The sequence below is a fragment of the Lagenorhynchus albirostris genome, chromosome 20 (assembly GCF_949774975.1).
Source record: "Lagenorhynchus albirostris chromosome 20, mLagAlb1.1, whole genome shotgun sequence".
Taxonomy (NCBI): Eukaryota; Metazoa; Chordata; class Mammalia; order Artiodactyla; family Delphinidae; genus Lagenorhynchus; species Lagenorhynchus albirostris.
The window spans coordinates 33218481-33239040 of NC_083114.1; the positions used below are offsets into that span (position 1 = coordinate 33218481).

The window sequence follows — 20560 nt, forward strand, 5'->3', positions numbered from 1 at the left end:
AGTGGTTCTTAATCCAGGTTTGGTAGCTACCAGTCCTGACACCTGGCAGGGCTGGAGGCGTAGATCGGCGCCACGGCCGCTGGTGCAGCTGCCGCCCCGGCCTGGCCTGCAGGCTGGAGCCGCGGCTCCCGACGTGTGCTCCGAGTCGCTGTGGGAGTTGTTTGGCAGCTGTGTGTTGATTAGATGTCTTTGGCAAGGCAGCTGGCAGGAAAAGGCCGTGGAGAAACAAAGGCACCAGGGAGGGCCCAGCCAGGTGAGGATGGAATGTGAGGAGAGATCACACGTGGCCCAGCCTGTGTCTTTCCAGCAGGATCTGATTAAAGCCAGTAACACTGTTGGGCGAAGGTTCAGGGCAGATGTCAGCATAGCGCAGTGGAGACTTCCTGCAGTGAAACTTTATCGAACCCTGGGGAAAGAGATGCAGCTTAACCCCAGCTCCCAGGAGTGCCAGGGCTAAAGGTACCTGACAGAGTGAACGCTAGAAATGCAGGGAGGCAGGGACATGTAAGTAAGTACCCAAGTGAGAGTCACAGCAGTAGCACGATTGAGTTAGTCAATGTTGTTGTCTTCTCCTTATTCTAAAACAATGGCAAAGTCCAAAACAGTATTAAAATATAAAATTCCACATCCATTCAATGTGAGACAGATGAGGAAACACTAGGAGGGAGCTCCCCCATACGAGGAGTATGGCCTGTTACATTCTTACACCTGCTTAAAGATGGAAGATCAAAGAACTGCACTTCTGTTTACACTCTGGCTGGCCTGTGTGTTGTCATGGAGATTTTATCTAGATTAGGAAATTCAGTGTTTCCTTCTTTCTGCCTTGTCAGTGTCACCTAATCCTTGTAAAAGGTTGCTATTAGCCCTTTTCTGTGCTGGCTGGCTCTTTCCCTGGCTGCTCTTAATATAAATTCTTGGCCCTCTGACTCAAGTGCTTGTCATTTCCTCGGCTGGAATAGGATAAACCAAAGACTACAACTTGGGGAGAACAAGGTGCCGTCATCACAACCACAATTTCTTGGAAGTTGGGCTAATTTAAAGGCGATTCAGAGGAGACGCTAGATCATTTAGAGGCAGCTTTTAAAAAGTGAAAGGGCTCTGGAAAACTCCTCCTCGTAACAATGCGAGGGACGTGCAGGCTTCTGGTTTCCCCAGCAGGGTCAGGAGGCTCTTCTCGCAGCCTCGGTCCTGCTCCTGCTGTGACCCCCCCGGGCTCTGCCCCCTGCCCTCCACAGTGGGGCGTGAGGGATCTGGAGCTGTCCTGGCAGGACGGCCAGCCCGTCACACGGCTCACCTGAGGCAGCGCTCGGATGGACGTGACTCCAGCTTGTTCTTGTGCTGTCTGGACAGTGTAGCTGCTGGGGCTGCCCACGGGGAGCGGGAGGCAGGCGAAGACCACCAGCTTCCTCCGGAAGCCACGAGCACCCACGGCGGCGTTGGCCAGGACCAGTCCCAGGGGCCAGAAGCGGGTTACTGCCCCCAGGAGCCTGGTCTGTGCCTGGGGCAGTGGCGAGGAGCTCGGGGAACAGGTGACTTGAGACGAGCGTTGTTCTTCCACACCATCCAGTTCTTTAGAAGCCAGGAAGGCCATTCTAATCTTAAAAAGAGAACACCACTTTATAGCTTTCTCTATGCAAAACAGAATCCAAAAGTCTCTTTAATAATTCAGCTTAACAAGGTGAACTGAAGGGCACCTGGTTTGATGTGGCACAACTTTATGGCCAAGGCAGCTGTGCTGAGGCCTTACATATGCTGCTTTAAAAAAAATAACAGCCTTCGGGGTGTGCTCAGAGCAGGGAGTCTGAAGAAATGGCTCGTCTGTTTACAACACACCCGACAGGAATCAGGGTTCATTGTGACAAGGGGCACAAAACTTGTGGCCTTCCTATGAACAGATACCCAACACATATCCCCCCTTCACCTGCAACGTGGCTGCTGGGCAGGACCAGTGGGACAGGCCTCAGTACTGGAAGGAAAGCTACAGTATTCAGTGGGGGAGTTTGCCACCTGGAGCCTGTCCGGTCCACGTGTGGCTGGGCCATGAGTGGTGTTATAGGCATAAAGACTTTGAACCCCTCTCTTCAAGGAAAAAAGAAAAATAGATTCCGTGTATATGCCATTCTGGAAAAGGCAAAACAATGGAGACAATAAAAAGATCAGTGGTTGCCAGGAGTCTGCGGGGGAGGGAAGATGAATTCATAGAATACAGAAGTTTTTATGAGCAGTGAAAATACTGTGTATGACACTATAATGATTTTATGTCATCATACTCTCGTCCAAACCCACCATAGAACGTGCAACACTATTCACTTCATAAAGCGAACCCTAAGATGAACTAGGGACTTTGGTGATTATGATGTCAGTGCAGTTCAGCCTTAGTTAAAAAAAAAGTCTTAAATAGAATTAACACTCAGGGTAGACTTTTTGGCAAAACCTTTGTTTCACTTTTATATATGTATACACATTATATATGTGTCTGTTGGACTGTAATGTAAAATGTGCTTTTTAGAATAAAAAAGTTTGCAGGTTACTGTAGTTATACTGGCAAATAAAAGCACAAATTAAAAATAATAGCCTTATTGAGATCTAATTGAAATACCATAAGATTCATGCTTTTAAAGCGTACAGTTCCATGTTTTTTAGCATATTCCCAAAGTTGTTTGTGCCACTCTACCATGTCATAACCGTCCTGCAGTGTAGGCGGTGTGTCCACTTCATTCATGAGGACACAAGGCCGCCCGCTTTGCAGTGGCGGGGCCAGCACTCCAGCCTGGGTCCATCATTGCCCACCCTGACTTCTCGGGTCAGTACTCACTCTCCACTCCTGCCACGCGCGTTTGATGACCGTGGCAGCTGCGTGCAGCCTCTGGATGTGCTTCCGAGTCAACCAGGAACGAACAGCTGAGGGGTTTGTCCAGAAACAGGAAAGAAGAGTAAATGTTCGTCAGAGCTCTCGGTAACCAGGCTGCAGCAACACCAGAGCAGCTGTAAACGTTTGAATGAATGGCCACCTGTGCCACCGCATGAGGTGAGGGACTGCGTCAACACGTGAAGCAGACCTGGCTCTGCAAACCGCAGCTCAGGCTGCCCAGACTTGGACATAGATACCTACACATCAAACGGGCAGCTGCCACGGGGTCCCCTCCCACCTCGGGCTCCGTCTGAGGTAATGCCCAGGGAAGAAGAGGGGTCTGAATTGTCTGCATCTTTCACCTGTATTTTTGGAAACCCTTAATTGAATTTGCTTGTGTGCGTTATGAATCCACAAACAATGCCAGCATACACCCATGCACTGGTGAAGGTAATAACTACTGGATGGGGAGCTGATCATGGGGCAATTTTCATTTTCTTCTTTTGAAACTTCAGCATTTTCTGATTCTTTTTGGTACAATCATATTCAGAAAATGGGCTATTCGACTAAATACTAACACATTTGGATTCTGAAAAACTATAAAGTTTAAAGACGCATAAAAGTCACCTATTAGTTCTACAGTATTTCCTTATTTTTTTTCAGGCCTGTACACACAAACGCACCTTATGAAGGTGGCATCACCTTGATGTGTAGTTCAGCATTCAGATTTGAACATCATGTTGGAAATGTTTTCCCGGTAAATTAAAAATATTCTTCAAAAACACTTCTTAGCTAGATAAGGATCGTCCATAATGTAGCCATGACTCCACCACTGTCAGATATTTGGATTGTTTCTAGTATTTTTGAGGCTGCTGTGTCATGGTTCATACATTGCTTCCTTAATCAGATCTTCTCAGTTTTTACCTTCTCCTTAATTAAACTCAACACGCCCGGGAGCCCAGGTAATGATAAGAGTTGTCATAAAGGGAAAAAAAGGTGGCATAAACAGCTATCTAGGACTGGGAAAGGGGAATTAAAGGCAACTTGTGAGCCTCTCCTACCTACAAAGCACCCTTAGTTGTGGTGTGGCCTGGTATGCACTGAACTGGAGATGCTCTGGGTGAACTGGACAGGGAACTCGAATCCCAGCGCACCACAGAGACATGCAGTTAACCTCTTGGGGCTGGGACACATGGGGACTCTAGCAGCAGCATTTCGAAAGAAACAGGTATCACGTGGGCTGTGTGCAGCTGCAGACAGTGGCCGCACCTGGGCCCACATGCTGGCCAGGAGTGATGACTGCCAGCCCAGGGCCCCACCTCTCCTACCTGCCTGGATGAGCACGGCGGCCCGCCTCTGCCTCTCCTGCTTGCGGCCCCAGTGTCGCCTCCAGCCACCCTGGATGCTGCGGGCACACTGCTCCAGCACCTGGGCACGCCCACGTTCCAGAAGCTCCAGCTGGGAGAAAGGGCATCCGCTGACGTCCTCAGCCTCTCCTCCCCCTGCCCTCAGGAGGGCCCAGACCCTGTCCTGCTAAGGACAGCATGTGGCTGGCCACTCCTCATCCCAAGCCAGCTTACCGTGGAGTCAGTCATGAACACCTTGGTCCTGCCACAGTGCACTGGGGCCGGCATGGCCTCAGCTGGTGCCTGAGCCAGGGCTGGCAGGGTGTGGAGGATGTCCTGGAGGAGGGCTTGCAGCGTGGCCTGCTCGGAGTGTGGAGACCATTCTGGGGGACGGAGACAGAGGTCCCATAAGTGCTTCATTGTCTACACACTTCTGTGGCCTTAAGAAACTGGTCTGGTCTCCCTAACATTCCACAGGATTCTTTCCTGCTGTTCTTGCCTCTAACCATTTCTACCTCCTGCCTTTCGGGAGGAGGCCAGAGGTGGCCTCCCACTGTCCCTCAGGTCCCTGGCTGTTCTGAGGAATCTCCAAATCCCACTTGAGGCTGTGCCCTGGACTGGCCTGCAGCCTCCATTCCTGTGGGTCCCTTTGGGCAGGGTGGCAGAGGGCACCGGGTGCCTTGACTCCCACGTGGACTCCCAGGCTGCTTAGCCAGCATCTGTTTCTACGGCCCCAAACATGCTGAGGGCCAAACAGGGCAGCTGGGCCACTCCCTCTGCCCCTGAGTCCTCCCGCCACTGATGGGAAAAGGGGGAACAAATCCCAGTCCCCTGGAGGCCCACCGGGTCCCCCTGCCTGCCCTCCCACACCTGGCAGGGCCGGCTCCTGTAGAGGGAGGATTTACCTGAGGGCTCTGACCACCTTTAGCTGCCCAGTGCCTCTCTGGAGGCTGCCAAAGGAAACGCCGCAGACGAGAAACAGCAGCAAAATCAACCAGGGGCTTTGGGCAAGAGACAGAACAGAAGAGCACACCATGGAGAAAGGGGGCGGGAGAAGCGGGGAGAAAGGATGAAAGGAAAGTGACAAGATCGTGCCCAAGAGAGGGAAATACAAAGCAGTACTGTGCCTGGGCTCTGCTGGCCCCGGGTGTGTGTGTGTGTGTTCTTGGCCTCTTCTCCCTCCGCGTGGTGTGTGTGCGTGTCCTGTCCTTGGCCTCTTCTCCCTCCTTGTGTGTGTGCGTGTGTCCTGTCCTTGGCCTCTTATCCCTTCGTGTCTGTGTGTATGTGTCCTGTCCTTGGCCTCTTCTCCCTCCGTGTGTGTGTGTGCAAGTGTGTGTCTCCTGTCCTTGGCCTCTTCTCCGTGTGTGTGTGTGTGTGTGTGTGCGCGCGTCCTGTCCTTGGCCTCTTCTCCCTCCGTGTGTGTGTGTGTGTGTGTGTGTCCTGTCCTTGGCCTCTTCTCCCTCCGCGTGGGTGTTTGTGCGTGTCCTGTCCTCGGCCTCTTCTCCCTCCGTGTGTGTGTGTGTGCGCGTGCGCGTGTCCTGTCTTTGGCGTCTTCTCCCTCCGTGTGTGTGTGTGCGTGTGTCTCCTGTCCTTGGCCTCTTCTCCCTCTGTGTGTGCGCGAGTGTGTGTCCTGCCCTTGGCCTCTTCTCCGTGTGTGTGTGTGTGTGTGTGTGTGTGTGTGCGCGTCCTGTCCTTGGCCTCTTCTCCCTCCGTGTGTGTGTGTGTGTGTGTGTCCTGTCCTTGGCCTCTTCTCCCTCCGCGTGGGTGTCTGTGCGTGTCCTGTCCTCGGCCTCTTCTCCCTCCGTGTGTGTGTGTGTGCGCGCGCGCGTGTCCTGTCTTTGGCGTCTTCTCCCTCCGTGTGTGCGTGTGCGTGTGTCTCCTGTCCTTGGCCTCTTCTCCCTCTGTGTGTGTGCGAGTGTGTGTCCTGCCCTTGGCCTCTTCTCCGTGTGTGTGTGTGTGTGTGTGCGTCCTGTCCTTGGCCTCTTCTCCCTCTGTGTGTGTATGCGCGCGTGTGTGTCCTGTCCTTGGCCTCTTCTCCCTCCACCTGTGCCCAGGCCTACTCACCAACTCGCACAGCCTCAGTGACGCCACATGCAACAACCCCAGCAGACCAGGCCTTTCCCCTGAGGTGGGAGCTGGCCGGTACCTTGCGGATGTCTCCACTGGCTGGGAAGGGCTCGGCAGCCTCCCCAGACCTCTCTTCCCCACTGGCCGGGCGTGGCTAATTCTCTCCTCTCCTCTGCCTCTACATCGAATCACACGCTTGCCAAGTCTGGCCAATTTCTTCCCAACATTTCCCGGCTGTGCCCAAATCTCTAGCCTATCTCCCCTCTGGCCAACCACGGGGCGCCCCACGGTGGCCTCCAGAAAGCATGAGGCTGATGCCACTCCCTTCATCCCCCGAAGTGCCTCCCATCTGCCTGGAGGAGAAAGTCCAGCTTCTGCGAGTGGGCCTGCCTGTCCCCCAGCCTCACCAACTACTGTTCTTGCCCTTATGAGCCAGCAACACTGAACAGCCTGGAGCTCCTCGTACACACAGTGCTGTCCCTGCCTGTGGAATGCCCCTCACCTGGCTAATCCCATCTAGCCTCAGACACCACCTCCTTCAGGAAGCCTTCCCGATTCATACCTCTCTAGCACCACCCACAGCATTCTGTTCCTAACTCTGTGTCTCCACTTTCCCCATCGTTTGTCTTCTTTTAGTTTGTTTCCCCCACTGAGCCAAAAGCCACGAGGGCAGGGCTGTGTTTTATTCATCTCTGAAGCCCCAGCCCCTCACCCTGAGATGGCCCAGGTAAGTGCTCAGGAAACTGGGTGAACAAGTGACTGGCAAATGGGCGCCTCACCTGAGCGCCCTTCATCTGGAGGTGGGCCATGGGGTGTGGGGGCTGCGCCAGGATGGAGCCTTCTCAGTAACTCATACCGCTTCAGGAAGTTCCGGTGAGAGACCCTGGAAGCCAAAGCAGGCGGAAGGAGAGATGAAGTGACTTTGGCCGTGAGCCAGGAGTCACTGTTTCACCTGTTCAACCACCAGCGAGGTGCTGCCCTGACTGTGCCCACTGAGCGGATGGCATTACTAGGCCCCTTGGCGGGAAGCCGGTGGAGACCAGTGCATGCTGGGCCTCCTGCTCCTGCAGCCTTAGTCCTACCCACATGGAGCCTTGCTCTTTTAGGAGGGGATCTGCAGCCTGCCCCCTCCCAAAGGGGCTCGCCAGCCTCTCCCCAGACACCTGGGTCACTCCTGCCGTGCACAGGGGCTCAGCACATCTCCCCTCTGACGCCACGGCCCACTCCACTGCCGCCCGGGGTCTCGGCTCCCCGTCACGGCAGCGCTTCCCTACACATCAGTACTTCCTCCTCCTGAGTCTGGCTTCTGTCCCCAGAACTGCACCAGCGTGGCCACCAACTCCAGGGGTCAGTGCTCTGACCAGCCTCTCAGCAGCAGGTGCCCAGCTGACCCCTCTCCCTTGTAGAGCTTGCTCTCAGCCTCCAGGACACCCACGGTCCTGGCTTCCTCCTTCACCCCAACCCCCTCCAAGTTGTTGCTGGTTTCTCGTCATCCACCCTCTCTAAACGTGAGCGTTCCTCAGGGAATGGCCTCAGACCTCCCTCTCCCCCTGTGATCTCCTTGCTCACGGTGTTAAAAGTCACTGAGGACAGACCCTCACGTGCCCCTCCATTTCAAACCGGACTCTCGCCTGCCCTCTCCCCCAGACCATCCTGTGTCCCGATTCATCCACTTGCCTCAGATGGAAGCCTGGAAGTCGCTTCTGCAGCCTGGAAGTCGACTGCTCCCCTGCCCCGTACCCCACGGTCTATCCATTCACAGTCCCATTTCTATGGCAAGCCACACTCCACTTTTACCCACTTCTCTCCATTTTTCACTGGGCCACCATCACACCTGTTCTACCTGTAACAGCCGCCCGCTCATCTACCTCTTCTCCTGACCCTAGGGCAGCCTCCACACAGCAGCCATGGAACACGAACGAGCGCGCAGCGCGCCCTGCTTACAACGCCCAGCGGCTCCCACAGCCCTCAGGAAGACAGCAGTCTTCACGTGGCCTAGAGCCTCCCTGCTTCCCCCCGTCTGTTGTGTGTGCTCCGGTCACTTTAGCATCTCTCAGGTCCTAACCTGGGAGCTTTGGGGTTGCTGTTCCCAGGGTCTCGAATACTCTCCCCTCTTCCAAGTCTTCCCAGGCTGGCCCCTTGGCTTTGCTTCCCTAGGCCTGAGCTGCTCAGAGGGCCCCTCCCTGAGCAGTCCTGACCCCTTCCCCATTTGTCCACCTAATGGCACATTTTGTTCCTTTCCACAGTGATGTACATCCCAAGAGGGCAAGACTCACCTTTCTTATTCACTGATACACACCAGACAACGTGCCTCCACAAAACAGGCCACAGAAAGTGAGCGCAGCCCTAGAGCTCCAGGCCGACTTCTGTGGACCTGCCTCTTTCTCTTCATCTCCGCATCCTGCTCTGGGCTGGTCAGGCTCTCGTCTGACCTGCGCCCTGAGCTCCACCCTGGCATTGGCCCTGCACTGCACTGGATGGACCGGCCCACTCACCGGATGGGGAAGCCGGCGGCACTGATGTGGATGGTCTCCACGAGGCCACAGGCCTCCAGCTGGCTCAGGACCTGCAGGGTTAGGGAGACAGGGCTGCAGCATGGGGCCAGCAGGCCCCAAATGCCACCCTTCCTGTGGCCCTGCTGGTGTGGATCTGCGGGCTCTCCTGATGGGCAGTCTTTGGGGCAGTGAGAAATCAAGGGACCTTGAGAAAATCTCCCTGTTAGAAAGGGTCCTGGTGGCCCCAGGTCCCCTTATCTGAAGCCTGGCTTCTGGTACAACTGAGGCCAATGCTAGTCCTGGCTGTCTCACCGCTGCCGTCTTTGCCTCTCAATGCAGCCCAATCCAGTTCCTCTTTATTTATTTTATATTCTGCAGTCAACAGAGTGAGTCACAGCTAAGAGGCAGGGTGGGGAGGTTATACTGTGAAGATGCTTCCGGGACCCAACCAAGGTCTTTACCACAGAGCAGTGGTCCTGACTATGAACCCTAAGGTCGTATCTGCCAGTCGACTGTGGGACACTCTCCAGCATCGTCCAGCTCTCATATCTCTACCACATCCCTCCAAAGGGCAAAGGGCAGCTGCTGGCCACAGAGTGCTTTTGTGCAAATTTTAGAAACTATCCTTCCATCAGAAAGAGTGCACTGTGTCTGGTCTGTAAGGTGACACAGACTTTCAGCTGATCACAAAAGACACCCATTCCTCTGGGCAGCCTCAGTCTCTTGTCAGGGCACATGGCTTGGTGAGCAGAGAGCAAGATGCACTGTAGCCCCTACTTGCTGCCTGTGGTTGGTTGGGCCACCGTGCAGTACACAGACCACACAACTGTACATGACTGTCCTGCCAGAGCTGGAGAGATAAGCCCTCCCTAATGTCACTCCATTTGGAGCAGACGTCCTGCCCCTTAACCCTCCAGGGTCTTGGCCGAATGGGACCCTCCACAAAGCAGCTCTGGACCAGTGTGAATTACCTCCTCCCGGTGGAACATCTGCGCCTGGCCCTGGCTGTTGGGCTTGATGCAGCGAATGTAGTGGGGTGTGGTGCTATGCAAGACCTGCAGAAGCTGCTCCAGGGAGGCCTGCAGAGGGGAGAGACCGTGGGTCAGGCTGCTGGGGGAGCACTGGCTGGGCCCTGGTTAGTGACACCTCCAAGCAGCCCTCCCAGCCCCGAGAGCTGGATCCTCACACGCCCTGAATGAGTCCTGGCGGCTCTCACTGGGTGTGCCCAGAGCACACTCCTCACCTTCGCCTCCAGGGACCCTTCTTGACCTGTGGCCCTCCCCACCGGGTTGGTCTCCCTGCATCTGGTCTCAGCCGCCCCCGACCAGAGCAACCTTTCCAGGAGAGAAGCATCTCAGAACCCCCTGCCATTTGTTTGGGCGACAGCTGTTCGGGCGACTAAGCGCGTCCTGTGTGCTGGAAGCCTTGCCAGGGCTACGACATGGCCGTCTGCCGCCATCTCACAGCTCGGGGCCTAACGGGCCTTGCAGACGTGGGCTGGGCTCTCTCAGTGGTGTGTATGAGGCTGGGCAGGAAAGGGCTAACCAAACCTGGGCTCCCCTGGTTGCCTCCCATGGGAGGTGATGAGAAGGCTGCGGTTGGAAGGAGGACGAGGAATAAACTAAGAGAAGGGGCGTGGAGGGCGGGAGTGAGGGTGGAGCCGAGGGGTGGTGCAGCCGAACGTGCAAGGGCGGAGTGACGGCAGGAGGGGACCCGTCTGCTCTGGCCGAGGACAGAGTTTGAGCAGGAAGCTAGGGAACTGGGAGTGGGCCAGTCACAGAGGTTCAGGTAACTACTGCTCTTCCACGATCACCCTATCAGCAGTGGGCGAAAGGCCGCACTGCCACCCACGCGCCCCTAGGCTTCCTGTCACGTCAACTACACACACAGTCCCTCTGTCAGTTTCCGGTCTCTGTCTTCCGTGGACCAGGACCACGGCTACCTGACTCCTCAGTGCTCCCAGCACACAGCACTGATCCTGGGAGGTGCTTGGTAAGCACTGGAGATTGATGAGTGAACCAAGCACGTCGCATCAGCACTCGGACCCACCTTGAACTTGGACACCACGGTCAACACGGGGGCCCTGCTCTGGCCAGAGGGCTCCTCCTGGGACTTCTCTTCAGGGTCAGCAGGAAACAGCACTTTGAGCAGGGGGTCCTGGGATTGCTGCAGGAGCCTGGTCAGCTCAGGGGGGATGGGGTCCTATGGGGAAAGGACAAGGGTGAGAGCAGGCGTGGTGCTGCCCACGGGCTGCCAGCCCTGCTCACCCAGGCCCCAGAAGAAGGGCAGGGCCTGAGCCCAAGAGATTCAGAGCTGGTCTACTGGGTGCCTAGAAGCCAGGAAATGCAGCCATTTCTGGGCAGGTTGTGCCTGATGAGCAGAGACCTCAGAGAGGAGAGCCCAAGAGGCGACCCTGGACTTGGGAGGACGTTCAGGAGGGGAGGACGCATGCTAGAAGCTTCCACGCACATGCAGCAATGACTCAGCATCTCGTTTCACGCAGGGGCCACAACAACGGCCCAGCCCTCACCTTGTTCTTCTCCACCAGGCCTGCGGTGTGGTAGCGCACAGACCCCGCATAATGCACCACGATGAAGCTGGGCTCCCGGCTGAGCTTGTCATGGCCCAGGCAGGGGCTGCCTGCCAGCGCACTCTCAATGCGTGTCTGGAGCTGGGCTGCACTGCTTGGCCGATTAAGGCGGCATTCCTGTGTGGGCCAGGATGGGACAGGTGGTCAGCCACAAGGTGAGAGGGGCTCACAACCCTCACAGTCCCCACCCCGTGGACCCATGGGAGCATCGCAGTGACCCTGAAAAGGAGGGGTTATAGGGCTAGCAAACCCATTATGCAGATGGAGAGAAAGAGGCACACAGAGAGCACACAGATGGTCTTCAAGGTCCCAGAGAAGCCCAAAGCCCCACTCGGGTGTTCTGCACACTAGCTGACCCCCCGACCTCGTTTATGAGGGAGCAGATGCTGACGGGGCTCCCCTCGATGAGATCCAAACAGGTCTGGTTGTCCTGGTAGCTGACAGTCGACCACTCCAGGCCCTCAGCTGTGTACTCCTCCTGGGGGCAGAGGTGGGAGTGGGGTGGCAGAAGGCAACTGTGGTCTGAGGTCCAGCTGGCCATCCCACGGCTGGCCTCAGCACCACAGCCCGTTCCCGAGCGGTGTGAAAGGAGGAACCGAAGACACCTGGTCAGATCCAGGGATGGCGCTGGGGGCCAGGGAGAAAGAGAGAACGCAGGACCACCCCACCCCTCACCTGCTGGGCCCTGAGGTAGTGAGCCACGAAGTGCTGCTGCAGCTTCTCGTTGGCGTAGTTGATGCACAACTGTTCCAGACTGTTGGTGGGGAACGACTCAAACCCGTACACGTCCAGCAGGCCTGGCAGGAAGGGGAGACCCCGTGGGGCCAGTGCAGGAGGAGGCGGGGCCCGCGGGACGACAGGAGCCCAGGGTAAAGCCTCATGCTTGGCAGCCCAGAGCTGAGGGGGGGCGAGCACGGTACCCAGCGGCGAGCAGAGCACCTCCCACCCCAGCGTGGTTCCCAGGGCAGCCTCCTGTCCCCTCAGAGCTCAGAGCAGGAAGAGGCCGAATGAGGTGTCAGGGAACCAGGTCCTGGGGAACGCTGTGTGTCCAACCCGGTTTGGACGGCCTGAGTCTCACGCGCTCAGCTGGTGCCTAGAATTCCATTCTGTGAGCAAACTTCACCGACGCTTCTGAGCTTTACTTCCTCCCCTAGCAGGTTCCAATGACGTTACCATGTCCCCCATGTCCCTTCTAATCTAGCTCCTTCACCGTCCCCCACTACTCTCCTGAGACCGGAGCTGGGTCTCCGGGGAGAGGAGGGGCCCTCGTGGCCCGGCCGCCAGCTGAGCCTGCCTGGAGGGCTAGGGACGGTCAGATGCGGGCACCAGAGAGCAGAGACCTCGCCCACACACTGGTGGAGGGTGAGGAGATGGGTGCAGAGGAGGGAAAGGAGCTGCCCGGAGTCCCGCAGTAGACCCAGGGCTCTGCTCTCTGTGCCGGGCCCTCCTGTCCTTTTTCTGAAGGAGGGTTATCCCCTGCTACCTATGAAAGTGGTCCAGGAGCCGGGGTCCGCACAGATGCTGCTGTTGATCACCGATACCAGCCAGTCAAACAGCCTGTTGGGGTGGGGCGGGGGGAGTGGGCTCTGGTGAGAGGCGTCAGGCTGAGCCTGAGGGGTGGCAAGACTGTCCCTCCAGCCTGGGTGCCACACCTTGGAGGGCCTGTCTTCTGAGCCTGACAGGTCAAGGGCTAAACACTCTCGTGTCCTGCCCATCCTGTCTTGACCTACTACACATGCAGGCTGTGGTCACACACGTTCCTGGGCACACGAAGACCTGGCCTGTCCACGAGCAAGACTGAGCACGGGACCAACTGCAGGCACGTCCCTTTTTATTGTGCTTTGCTTTATTGCGTGTTTTACAAATTGAAGGTCTGTGGCAACCCTGCATGGAGCAAGTCTAACAGCGCCATTTTCCCAACAGCGTTATTTTAAAATTAAGTCATGCACATTGTTCTTTTGGACATAAAGCTATTGCACACTTAATAGTCTACAGTATGGTGTAAACATAACATTGCTATGCACCACGAAGCCAAGAAATTCGTGTGACTCACTTTATTGTGGTGGTCTGGAACTGAACCTGTGATACCACTGAGGTCCGGTATAGCCTCTGGGGCTCGACAGGGAGTGGGTCTGCCTCAGTCCCCTGGCCCGACACCCAGCTGCATCTCGATGAGAAGGGGCTAACAGGCAGCTCTGGGTGGGACTGTGAAGAACTGAGTTCACTGGACTCCCCTGCAAACCTCGGCCTGCGGAGGCCAGCGCCCGAGTCACCCGAGGTGGACAATGGCAACCTGCACTCTGGAACCGTCGCCCCTGAGATGACGGGATGGTTGCTGTACAACATGGTGACACATATGATACTATATAAGGGTTTCTTCCTTACCATTCATTTAAGTAATTGCTCTGCAACTTTTTTTCAATTCAGTAAATGATGCCTATTTTTGCAACAAGGGCTTCAATTACCCATTTGAGGTACTAAAAATGAGTAAGCTAGTGATACAATGACCTGTTTGCTGTGTGTAAAATGATCCATGATTAGAGACTCACTGTGTCTGTGATCATCACACTTCACCTGCTCATTTTGCAGTGATTTGACACAAAAGCTTTAAAAATCTTTGGCCTCAAATTCTGACCTGAAATTCACTTCTAAGGAGTGAGAACAGAGTACCTTGCTGAACCGGGTTCAGTCTGGGCCCAGCTGCCCTGGGCCATTTTCACTCAGAGGATCTTGTCCCCTTAGCAGAGCTTCTCAGGCTCTTAGATCTTGAGAAGTTCGTGAAACCAGGGGGACCCTCTCCACAGGTACCCAAGTTCCTATAAGCACATGCACGTGTGCGCACCCACACACACAGACACACACACACACACACACACGTGTTCTGTCCCATAATTTCAGAGGAGCCTGGGCCCCCAGACACCCTCAATGGCACCCCAAAGGGTCTCAGAACCCAGAGTAACAAATCACTCCTTAACCACACGGCCAAAGGGTAGAGATGCCACAGAACCAACAGGAAAAGGACAGGACCCCCGCCTTCCCCCTGTTCTGGGCTCCACTTGCTGCACAGTGTTGCTCAAGACTGTGGGCAAAGCTTCTGGCTCTACCACCATCTTTCAAATTCCCCAGGTGACTACCAAGAGTACAAGGGCACACAGAGACAGAGGAGCCTATTCACCCATGGGTCTGCACCTGGACCTGGGAGGGACCCACATCACCTCTGGGGCTGGCCTTGCCAGCAGAGCAGGCAGGCCTTCCTCACCTATCACCAAGGTCAAGCCAGGCTCCTGTACTTTAATAACATGCTGAATCTAGGCCAGGTGGCAATTTCTCCAGGTAGAGTAGTCCGGAAACAAGCCAAGGGCCTTGCTCAGGGAAAGCCCAGGAGCCACTCCCTCCTGCCCCGAGGGTCTGGGGAGAAGGGCAGGGAACCCGGCTGCTTTATCTGGCAGCCCTCACCCTGGGCCCAGCCGTACTGCCTAAGGGGTCTGTTCCAACTCCAGATGGGGGGGCCTGGGAGGAGGGCAGGGCCCAGAGCACTCACCGTGCATAGACCAGTTTGGCCAGACAGTCTCTGCGGGTGTCACACTCGGCCCGGGAGCAGGGCTTCTGGAACACCTGCTGCTGCCTGCCTGCCCTGATGGTTCGAATCCGCAGTGCCTCCAGCAGAGGGTCTTCTGGGAGCCGCAGCAGTGAGGCCGATGTCCTGACAGAGCCTGGGAGGCACAAACACCCTCCATCCAAACGTCCCTCTGCACAAGGCCCCGTGAAGTCATCACAGTGGAACCACGACCCACCCAACGGGGCAGAGTGAACCCAGGTGCAGGTGGGTGAGGAGGCTTGGCCAAGGCAGAGGCAGGACTTGAACCCAGGGCTTCTGTGTGCGAGTCCACACAGCCATGAGTGGGATAAACCACCTTATAAACCCTGCAACTCTCGTTTTCTCATCTGTAAGATGTGGGTGATGCTATCTGCTGCAGCAGAGATGGGGTGAGGAGTAACTTCTCCAGGGCAGAGCCCTATAGCTTATGGCTTCAAGGGCACTGATTTCAAATTTCACCTTCTGGCCTCCCTCCCACCCGATCCCACCAAATATTGCCTCTTTTCCGGCAGGGCCTGCCTTGCTCCCTGGGTGTCTGACCAAAGCCTGAGGTGCAGGGCCCCCATGCTTGCACTCACACTTAGCGTCATCCATCAGTGGGCAGGGCTGGGCTTCGTTCCCGGAGTCAGCAAACCGGGTGTTGCCGAGGTGCAGCAGTCCAGCTAGGGCCTGAGGGGGCAGGAGAGGACACGAAGTGGGCCCCTTCTCAAGGGCTGGAGCCCAGCCTGGGAAGGGTCTCTCTCCTGCTGAATATGAGAATTATGATAACAGAATAATAACAGCTCTCAATTACTGCCCCCTTACTCCATGACTCGGCCAGACCCAATTCTACGCAAGTTACATGCATCATTTCCTGTAGTCGTTTCAACAACCAATGAGGCATGTGCTATGGTGGTGCCCATGATAATAGTTGAGATGGGGAGAGGTTAAATCACAAGCCCGAGGCCACACACTTGGTAAAGGAGAAAGGCAGGATGAGAACCCAGGCAATTCAACTTCAGACCCCTCCCGGGGCAGCCACCGGGGCCGCCACGTCACCCACAGTCTGCGCCCCTGCCCCCCGACTCCAGGAGCAGACCGTGTGGGAAGGCCACTCCTGTTCCTCGTGGACCGGCCCCACCTCGGTGTGGCTGCTGGGGGCTTGGCTCTGGCTCCTTCTGGCTCTTTCTCAGCACTGTTGGGCTTCTGACAGCCCAGCCTAGGGCAGGATCTGTGATCTTGGTCTCTGTCCAGTGGGTGCTCCCTTGCCTTCGCACTCAATGACCCACATGGATGAGGCCCCAGGGGCTGTAGAAAGGGGACCCCTGGGTCCAGCAACTTGGAAACCTTTGGACCTGGTATCGGTAGAGCAGGGCCTCTCCTACCATCCCTGTCTGGTCCCAGAAAGGGTGTGCCCACATGCTACTGGCTTTCAGGCCACAACCCACCTCAGGAGAAAACTACTGTGCTGATGGGCAGTGTGGCTGGGACACAAGGTCATGCCACCCTCAAGACAGCACTCCTGTCCAGACTCCTATTGCTGTCAACTTGTCCTATGCGCTGTCCCTCTGGCCAAGCTCTTGGCTGGCAGTACCCATACTGGCTGCGATCTCCCCCTACAGCCTGAGCAGCCCCCTTGTGGAGGTGGAGGTCTCCTTCCACTGCACTGCCGTCTCCCTGGAGCGGCATCCCTGTCTCTGCTGCCAGCCAATCCTACAGATCCCCTCCCGCCGCTCTGCAGGAGTGAGGAGAAAGATGGGAGAAGGGAGACCACCAGTGGGGATGAGCGGGGCCCAGTTCCTCTGGGTGAGCACTGTGTCCCAGGAGGAAGAGGAAGAGGGTGGGAAATCGGGATTACTACGTCCAGTACAAACTCTATCTGCACCACTCAGTGCTGTCTGGCCGTGGGCAGGTCTCTAGTTTTCTCGAGCATTAAATGGGAATAATCTCCATACCCATGGGTCTGTTGAAAAAACCAAGCGAGCTAAGAGGTGTGAACATGATTTCAAAACGTCTAACACACTAGACAACCACATGGCAGCATCGTTTCTCTATTCTGATTAATGGAGCAATAACTGACCCAGGCACTTTGCCCTTTGACCTCCGTGGGTCACTGTGCTGGCCTGTTCTATAGCACTATATGCCCTGCCACTGTCCTCTCTGCCCCCGTCCACCCTGACCCTCGGTCTCCAGGCTGAGCCTCACAGAGAGGCGGGCAACTCCTTGGAGATTGTGCAGTGGGGCCTAACATCTTAGATCCTCAGGAAAAGAGTCTCTCACACGTTGAGAGAAGGGCCCTGTGAAAGGGGCTGCCCATCACCGCTGCCACATGTCAGTGGTGTGGCTTTTCCTCTGACCTGAAAGATGTTGTTCTGGGTGGGGGCATCGATGCCCAAATGAAGCATGGCCTCCCTGGTCACCTCGAAACAATCCTCTGAAAAGGAATCCAAGTCACAGCCCAGAGTCAGGACCAGAGGTCAGCAGGGGCAGCGAGGGGTGAGGGAGGCAGGCCCTGTCGGGATGGGTGGGTGCTGCCGGGCCAGCCCAGGGTGCTGGGTAAGGCTCCCCCTACCTTCCAAGGTCCTCTCTGGGTTGGGCAGCCAGGAGAAAGCAGCTCCCTCAGGGAGGTGCCACTGGAGCCTCTCGTCCGCACTGGCTCCTTTGCAGATCTGTGGGGATGGGGACGGGGGCTGAGCTGGGGGTGCTGGGGAAGCCTAGGCCTGCATAAGCCTGGGGTTGGGATGAGAGCAGTGAGAAACGGCAGCAACGTCACAAGGCTGAGAGGTTCCCGTAGAGAGCCCAGGGCAGGCAGGGGGGCAAAAGCAGCAGTGAACAGTTCTGGGCGTCTCCACCCGATGCAAACTCACTCACTGAGGGGGTCTGCAGTCTGAGGAAGAAAGCAAAACTCCACCTGGGAACCCCCAGTCCCAATCTGAGAGCAGGGAGACGTACTACCCATGCCTTGGGGGTCCCCCAGTCTGATGGAGGAGGCACAGTCTAGGGAGGTCCTTGCTCCCAGTTGCCGTTCGAGGACAACCCTCCATCTGAGAGTGAGAGTTTCCATTGCGGAGACAGTCCCAGCCTCAAGGACCTTCTGATCTGACAGAGAAGGCAAGCACGTTCCCATGCCAAAACCATCCTGGGAGCCAAGACCCAGTGTGTGGCAGAAGTGTTACATAAAGTTTGTAGGAATAAGTGGCGGCATTGCTGAAACCAGGTGGACAGGCAGGCATGAAGCAAGGCAGGGAGGGGAAGGTTTAGGGGCACAGACCCACCTCCGCCCTGCATCTGGGCAGCTGTGGGCCCCACCTGGTACAGACCTGATAGAAGATGTGGAAGTTCCTCTCACTGGAGGCCTGACAGGCCACTCGAGTCTTCTCTAGCAAGTAGGTCTGAACTGCAGCTCCAGTCATCTGCTGGGCCCTGGGCACAAGCAGGCTGGAGCCCATTAGTTGCCTGTTCATCCCATGGACATTTATTGGGCACTTACTGTGTGCGAGACTGCAACCTCCCCCAGCTCTTCCACTTAGGCAATGGGGGTTGTGAGGACTAGGGAGCACTCAGCAAGTCCTTGGTTGGGGGTCTGGGACATTGCCCTCCAATCAGCTCAGGGGCAGGACCAAGGCCTCTGTACATTATTTTGCCCCATCCCGAGGCAGGAACAGAGCCCCAGCTTCAAGCTCAGAGATGTGGCCAAGAGATGGCAGTTTAGCTAGAAGTCTCTGAGCAAGGGTAGAAGTCAGAACACATGGGCTGCACAAGCACATTGCCCCAGGGTCCCTCAGGCTGGAGGAGTTAGAGTTCTCCAGCTTCAAAGATCACCCTCAGGTTCACTTATCACACATAAAAGCATGCCAGGAGGAGCTGAGTTCTGCCCACGGGGTGGCCCAGGCGGGGCACTGTCCCAGCCACTGCCACACTCTCCCGCCCCCAGCGGCCAGACTGGCACAGAGACTGGCAGCAGAGATTACCTGTTCAGCTGGAGCTGGATAAACTTCCCAAAGCGGCTACTGTTGTTATTCCTCAGTGTGCACGCGTTCCCTACAGATCACACCTTGTGTTTACAGAGTCCCCAGGGGCTAAGGTGGCCTCAGGTCTGCTGGGGCCAGGTCTCTATCCTCAAGTCACCTAAAGGCCCCTTTGTTGGTTTCCATGTCACAAGGGACAGGACTACGGACTGGGCACTCGGCTTTAGCAAATGCGATTCAGCTGAGTTAGAACTTCCTGGCAATGAAGTGGAAAGAGCCAATCTAGGCAGTCAGGGACTATTTTCTCTGAAGGAGAAGGATCAAAAACAAGCTGTTACTATTGAGGCAGACGGTAAGGCACAACGTCTAGAGTGCCAACATGGACACTAATTGCTGTGCATCCTTAGACAAGTCCCCTTCCCTGAACCATCAGGAAGCTGTTCGGAAGGATGGGGCTTAGACTGGGTGAGCCAGAAGGTCCTCTCCAGCACCACTGCTACACCTGCTTAGGCTAGAGGGAGGGGACGACAGAGTGACGTCACCTCTACTGGAAGGAGGCTAAGGGTACCTGGGAGGAAGTTGGGGATCCATGGCAGTGAATGATAAACTATCCTCCACCCCTCTCCTAAAGAGAACACTACTCCTTTCCCTGGAAGGTGGCAAATCCCAGAGGAAATGGGACTGAGGTACTGTGCCGAGGACACCAAGCTCACCGAAAGCTTCCATGACAGGGTTGGAGTTCAAGATTCGCTGTTCGATCCTCTCTGCAATCTTGTGATTTTCCCAGGATGTGGGTGACGCGGCCACCACAGCGTAGAACTTCATAAGGCAGCGGGACGTCCATGTCTGTGGCAGAAACAGCCCTGTGGGAGCTGTGTCCACGTTCCCTCCCACTTCTGAGCCTGCCTGATACAGCCCTCTTTTCCACCATGTATGTTGCTGACCAAAGGGTGAATGCTGAGTTCAACTGTATCCTTGGGCAAGGCACTTCCCCGTCTGTGAAATGGGGACACTTGCTTCTGCTTCTCCTAGCTCCTGAGGATGCATTTAAGAAATGAGGGGGGCTGGGGCAGAGGAGGACAACCCACCCTGACCTGAGCAGGCTACTGACCTAAGGAGACTTTCCATGCATTTTCTTGCCAACCCTACAGACACAGGTGCAATTACATACTACCTGTTTTCAAAATGATGAAACTCAGGCATAGAAAAAATTTAAATTTTATTGAAGAGTACATATCTAGTAAATGATAGGGCTCTGATTTATACCAAGGCAATCTAGTTACAAAATTCTCACTGTTTTGTTTTTAATCACCTGAGATGAGGTCTATTTTCATTTTAATTTCCATTTGTTCATTGCTAGGACAGAGAAACAATAGATTTTAATATACTGACTGTACCCTGTCACCTTGATAAACTCCCTACACCTCACTACAAGTTTTTACCTTTGTTTTTGTTTGGTTTTGGGTCTTTTTGGTAGCTTTTTTGGTAAATTCTTTTAGGTCTCCCTCTGAGGTGGGAGGTGCTCCCTCTCTGCTATTTTCTGAAAGAATATGTATAGAACTGGTAACATTAATTCCTTAAATACTTGGTAGAATCCATAAAGTGAAGGCACCTGGGCCTGGAGCTTTCTATGAGGAAAGATTTTTTTGTTTTTTGAAGACTCAGG

At 55.6% G+C, this 20560-nt stretch overlaps 1 protein-coding gene and 1 non-coding gene across 8 annotated transcripts in view; one reads left to right on the forward strand and one right to left on the reverse strand.

Moving 5' to 3' along the window:
- Positions 1 to 11: 11 nt before the first annotated feature.
- MYO19 (myosin XIX) overlaps positions 12 to 20560 on the reverse strand; it is a 42813-nt gene continuing 22264 nt past the window's right edge. For 4 of the 7 annotated variants that reach the window (XM_060135378.1, XM_060135377.1, XM_060135381.1 and 1 more), the window contains 20 exons: positions 19608 to 19740; positions 18898 to 18967; positions 18247 to 18364; positions 17499 to 17595; positions 17284 to 17360; positions 15526 to 15616; positions 14891 to 15062; positions 12833 to 12906; positions 12025 to 12146; positions 11714 to 11827; positions 11290 to 11466; positions 10809 to 10961; positions 9731 to 9838; positions 8760 to 8830; positions 7044 to 7147; positions 4432 to 4580; positions 4180 to 4309; positions 2816 to 2901; positions 1295 to 1597; positions 12 to 406 (listed from right to left, as the gene is read on the reverse strand). In XM_060135378.1, the coding sequence (XP_059991361.1) occupies positions 278 to 406; positions 1295 to 1597; positions 2816 to 2901; positions 4180 to 4309; positions 4432 to 4580; positions 7044 to 7147; positions 8760 to 8830; positions 9731 to 9838; positions 10809 to 10961; positions 11290 to 11466; positions 11714 to 11827; positions 12025 to 12146; positions 12833 to 12906; positions 14891 to 15062; positions 15526 to 15616; positions 17284 to 17360; positions 17499 to 17595; positions 18247 to 18364; positions 18898 to 18967; positions 19608 to 19740 (2478 nt within the window). In that variant the 3' untranslated portion in view covers positions 12 to 277. The other 3 variants (XM_060135379.1, XM_060135380.1, XM_060135382.1) reach the window with 3 other exon arrangements.
- Positions 1779 to 1908, forward strand: LOC132512457 (small nucleolar RNA SNORA11). The gene has a single exon (XR_009538184.1). It is a non-coding gene; the product is annotated as a small nucleolar RNA SNORA11 (small nucleolar RNA).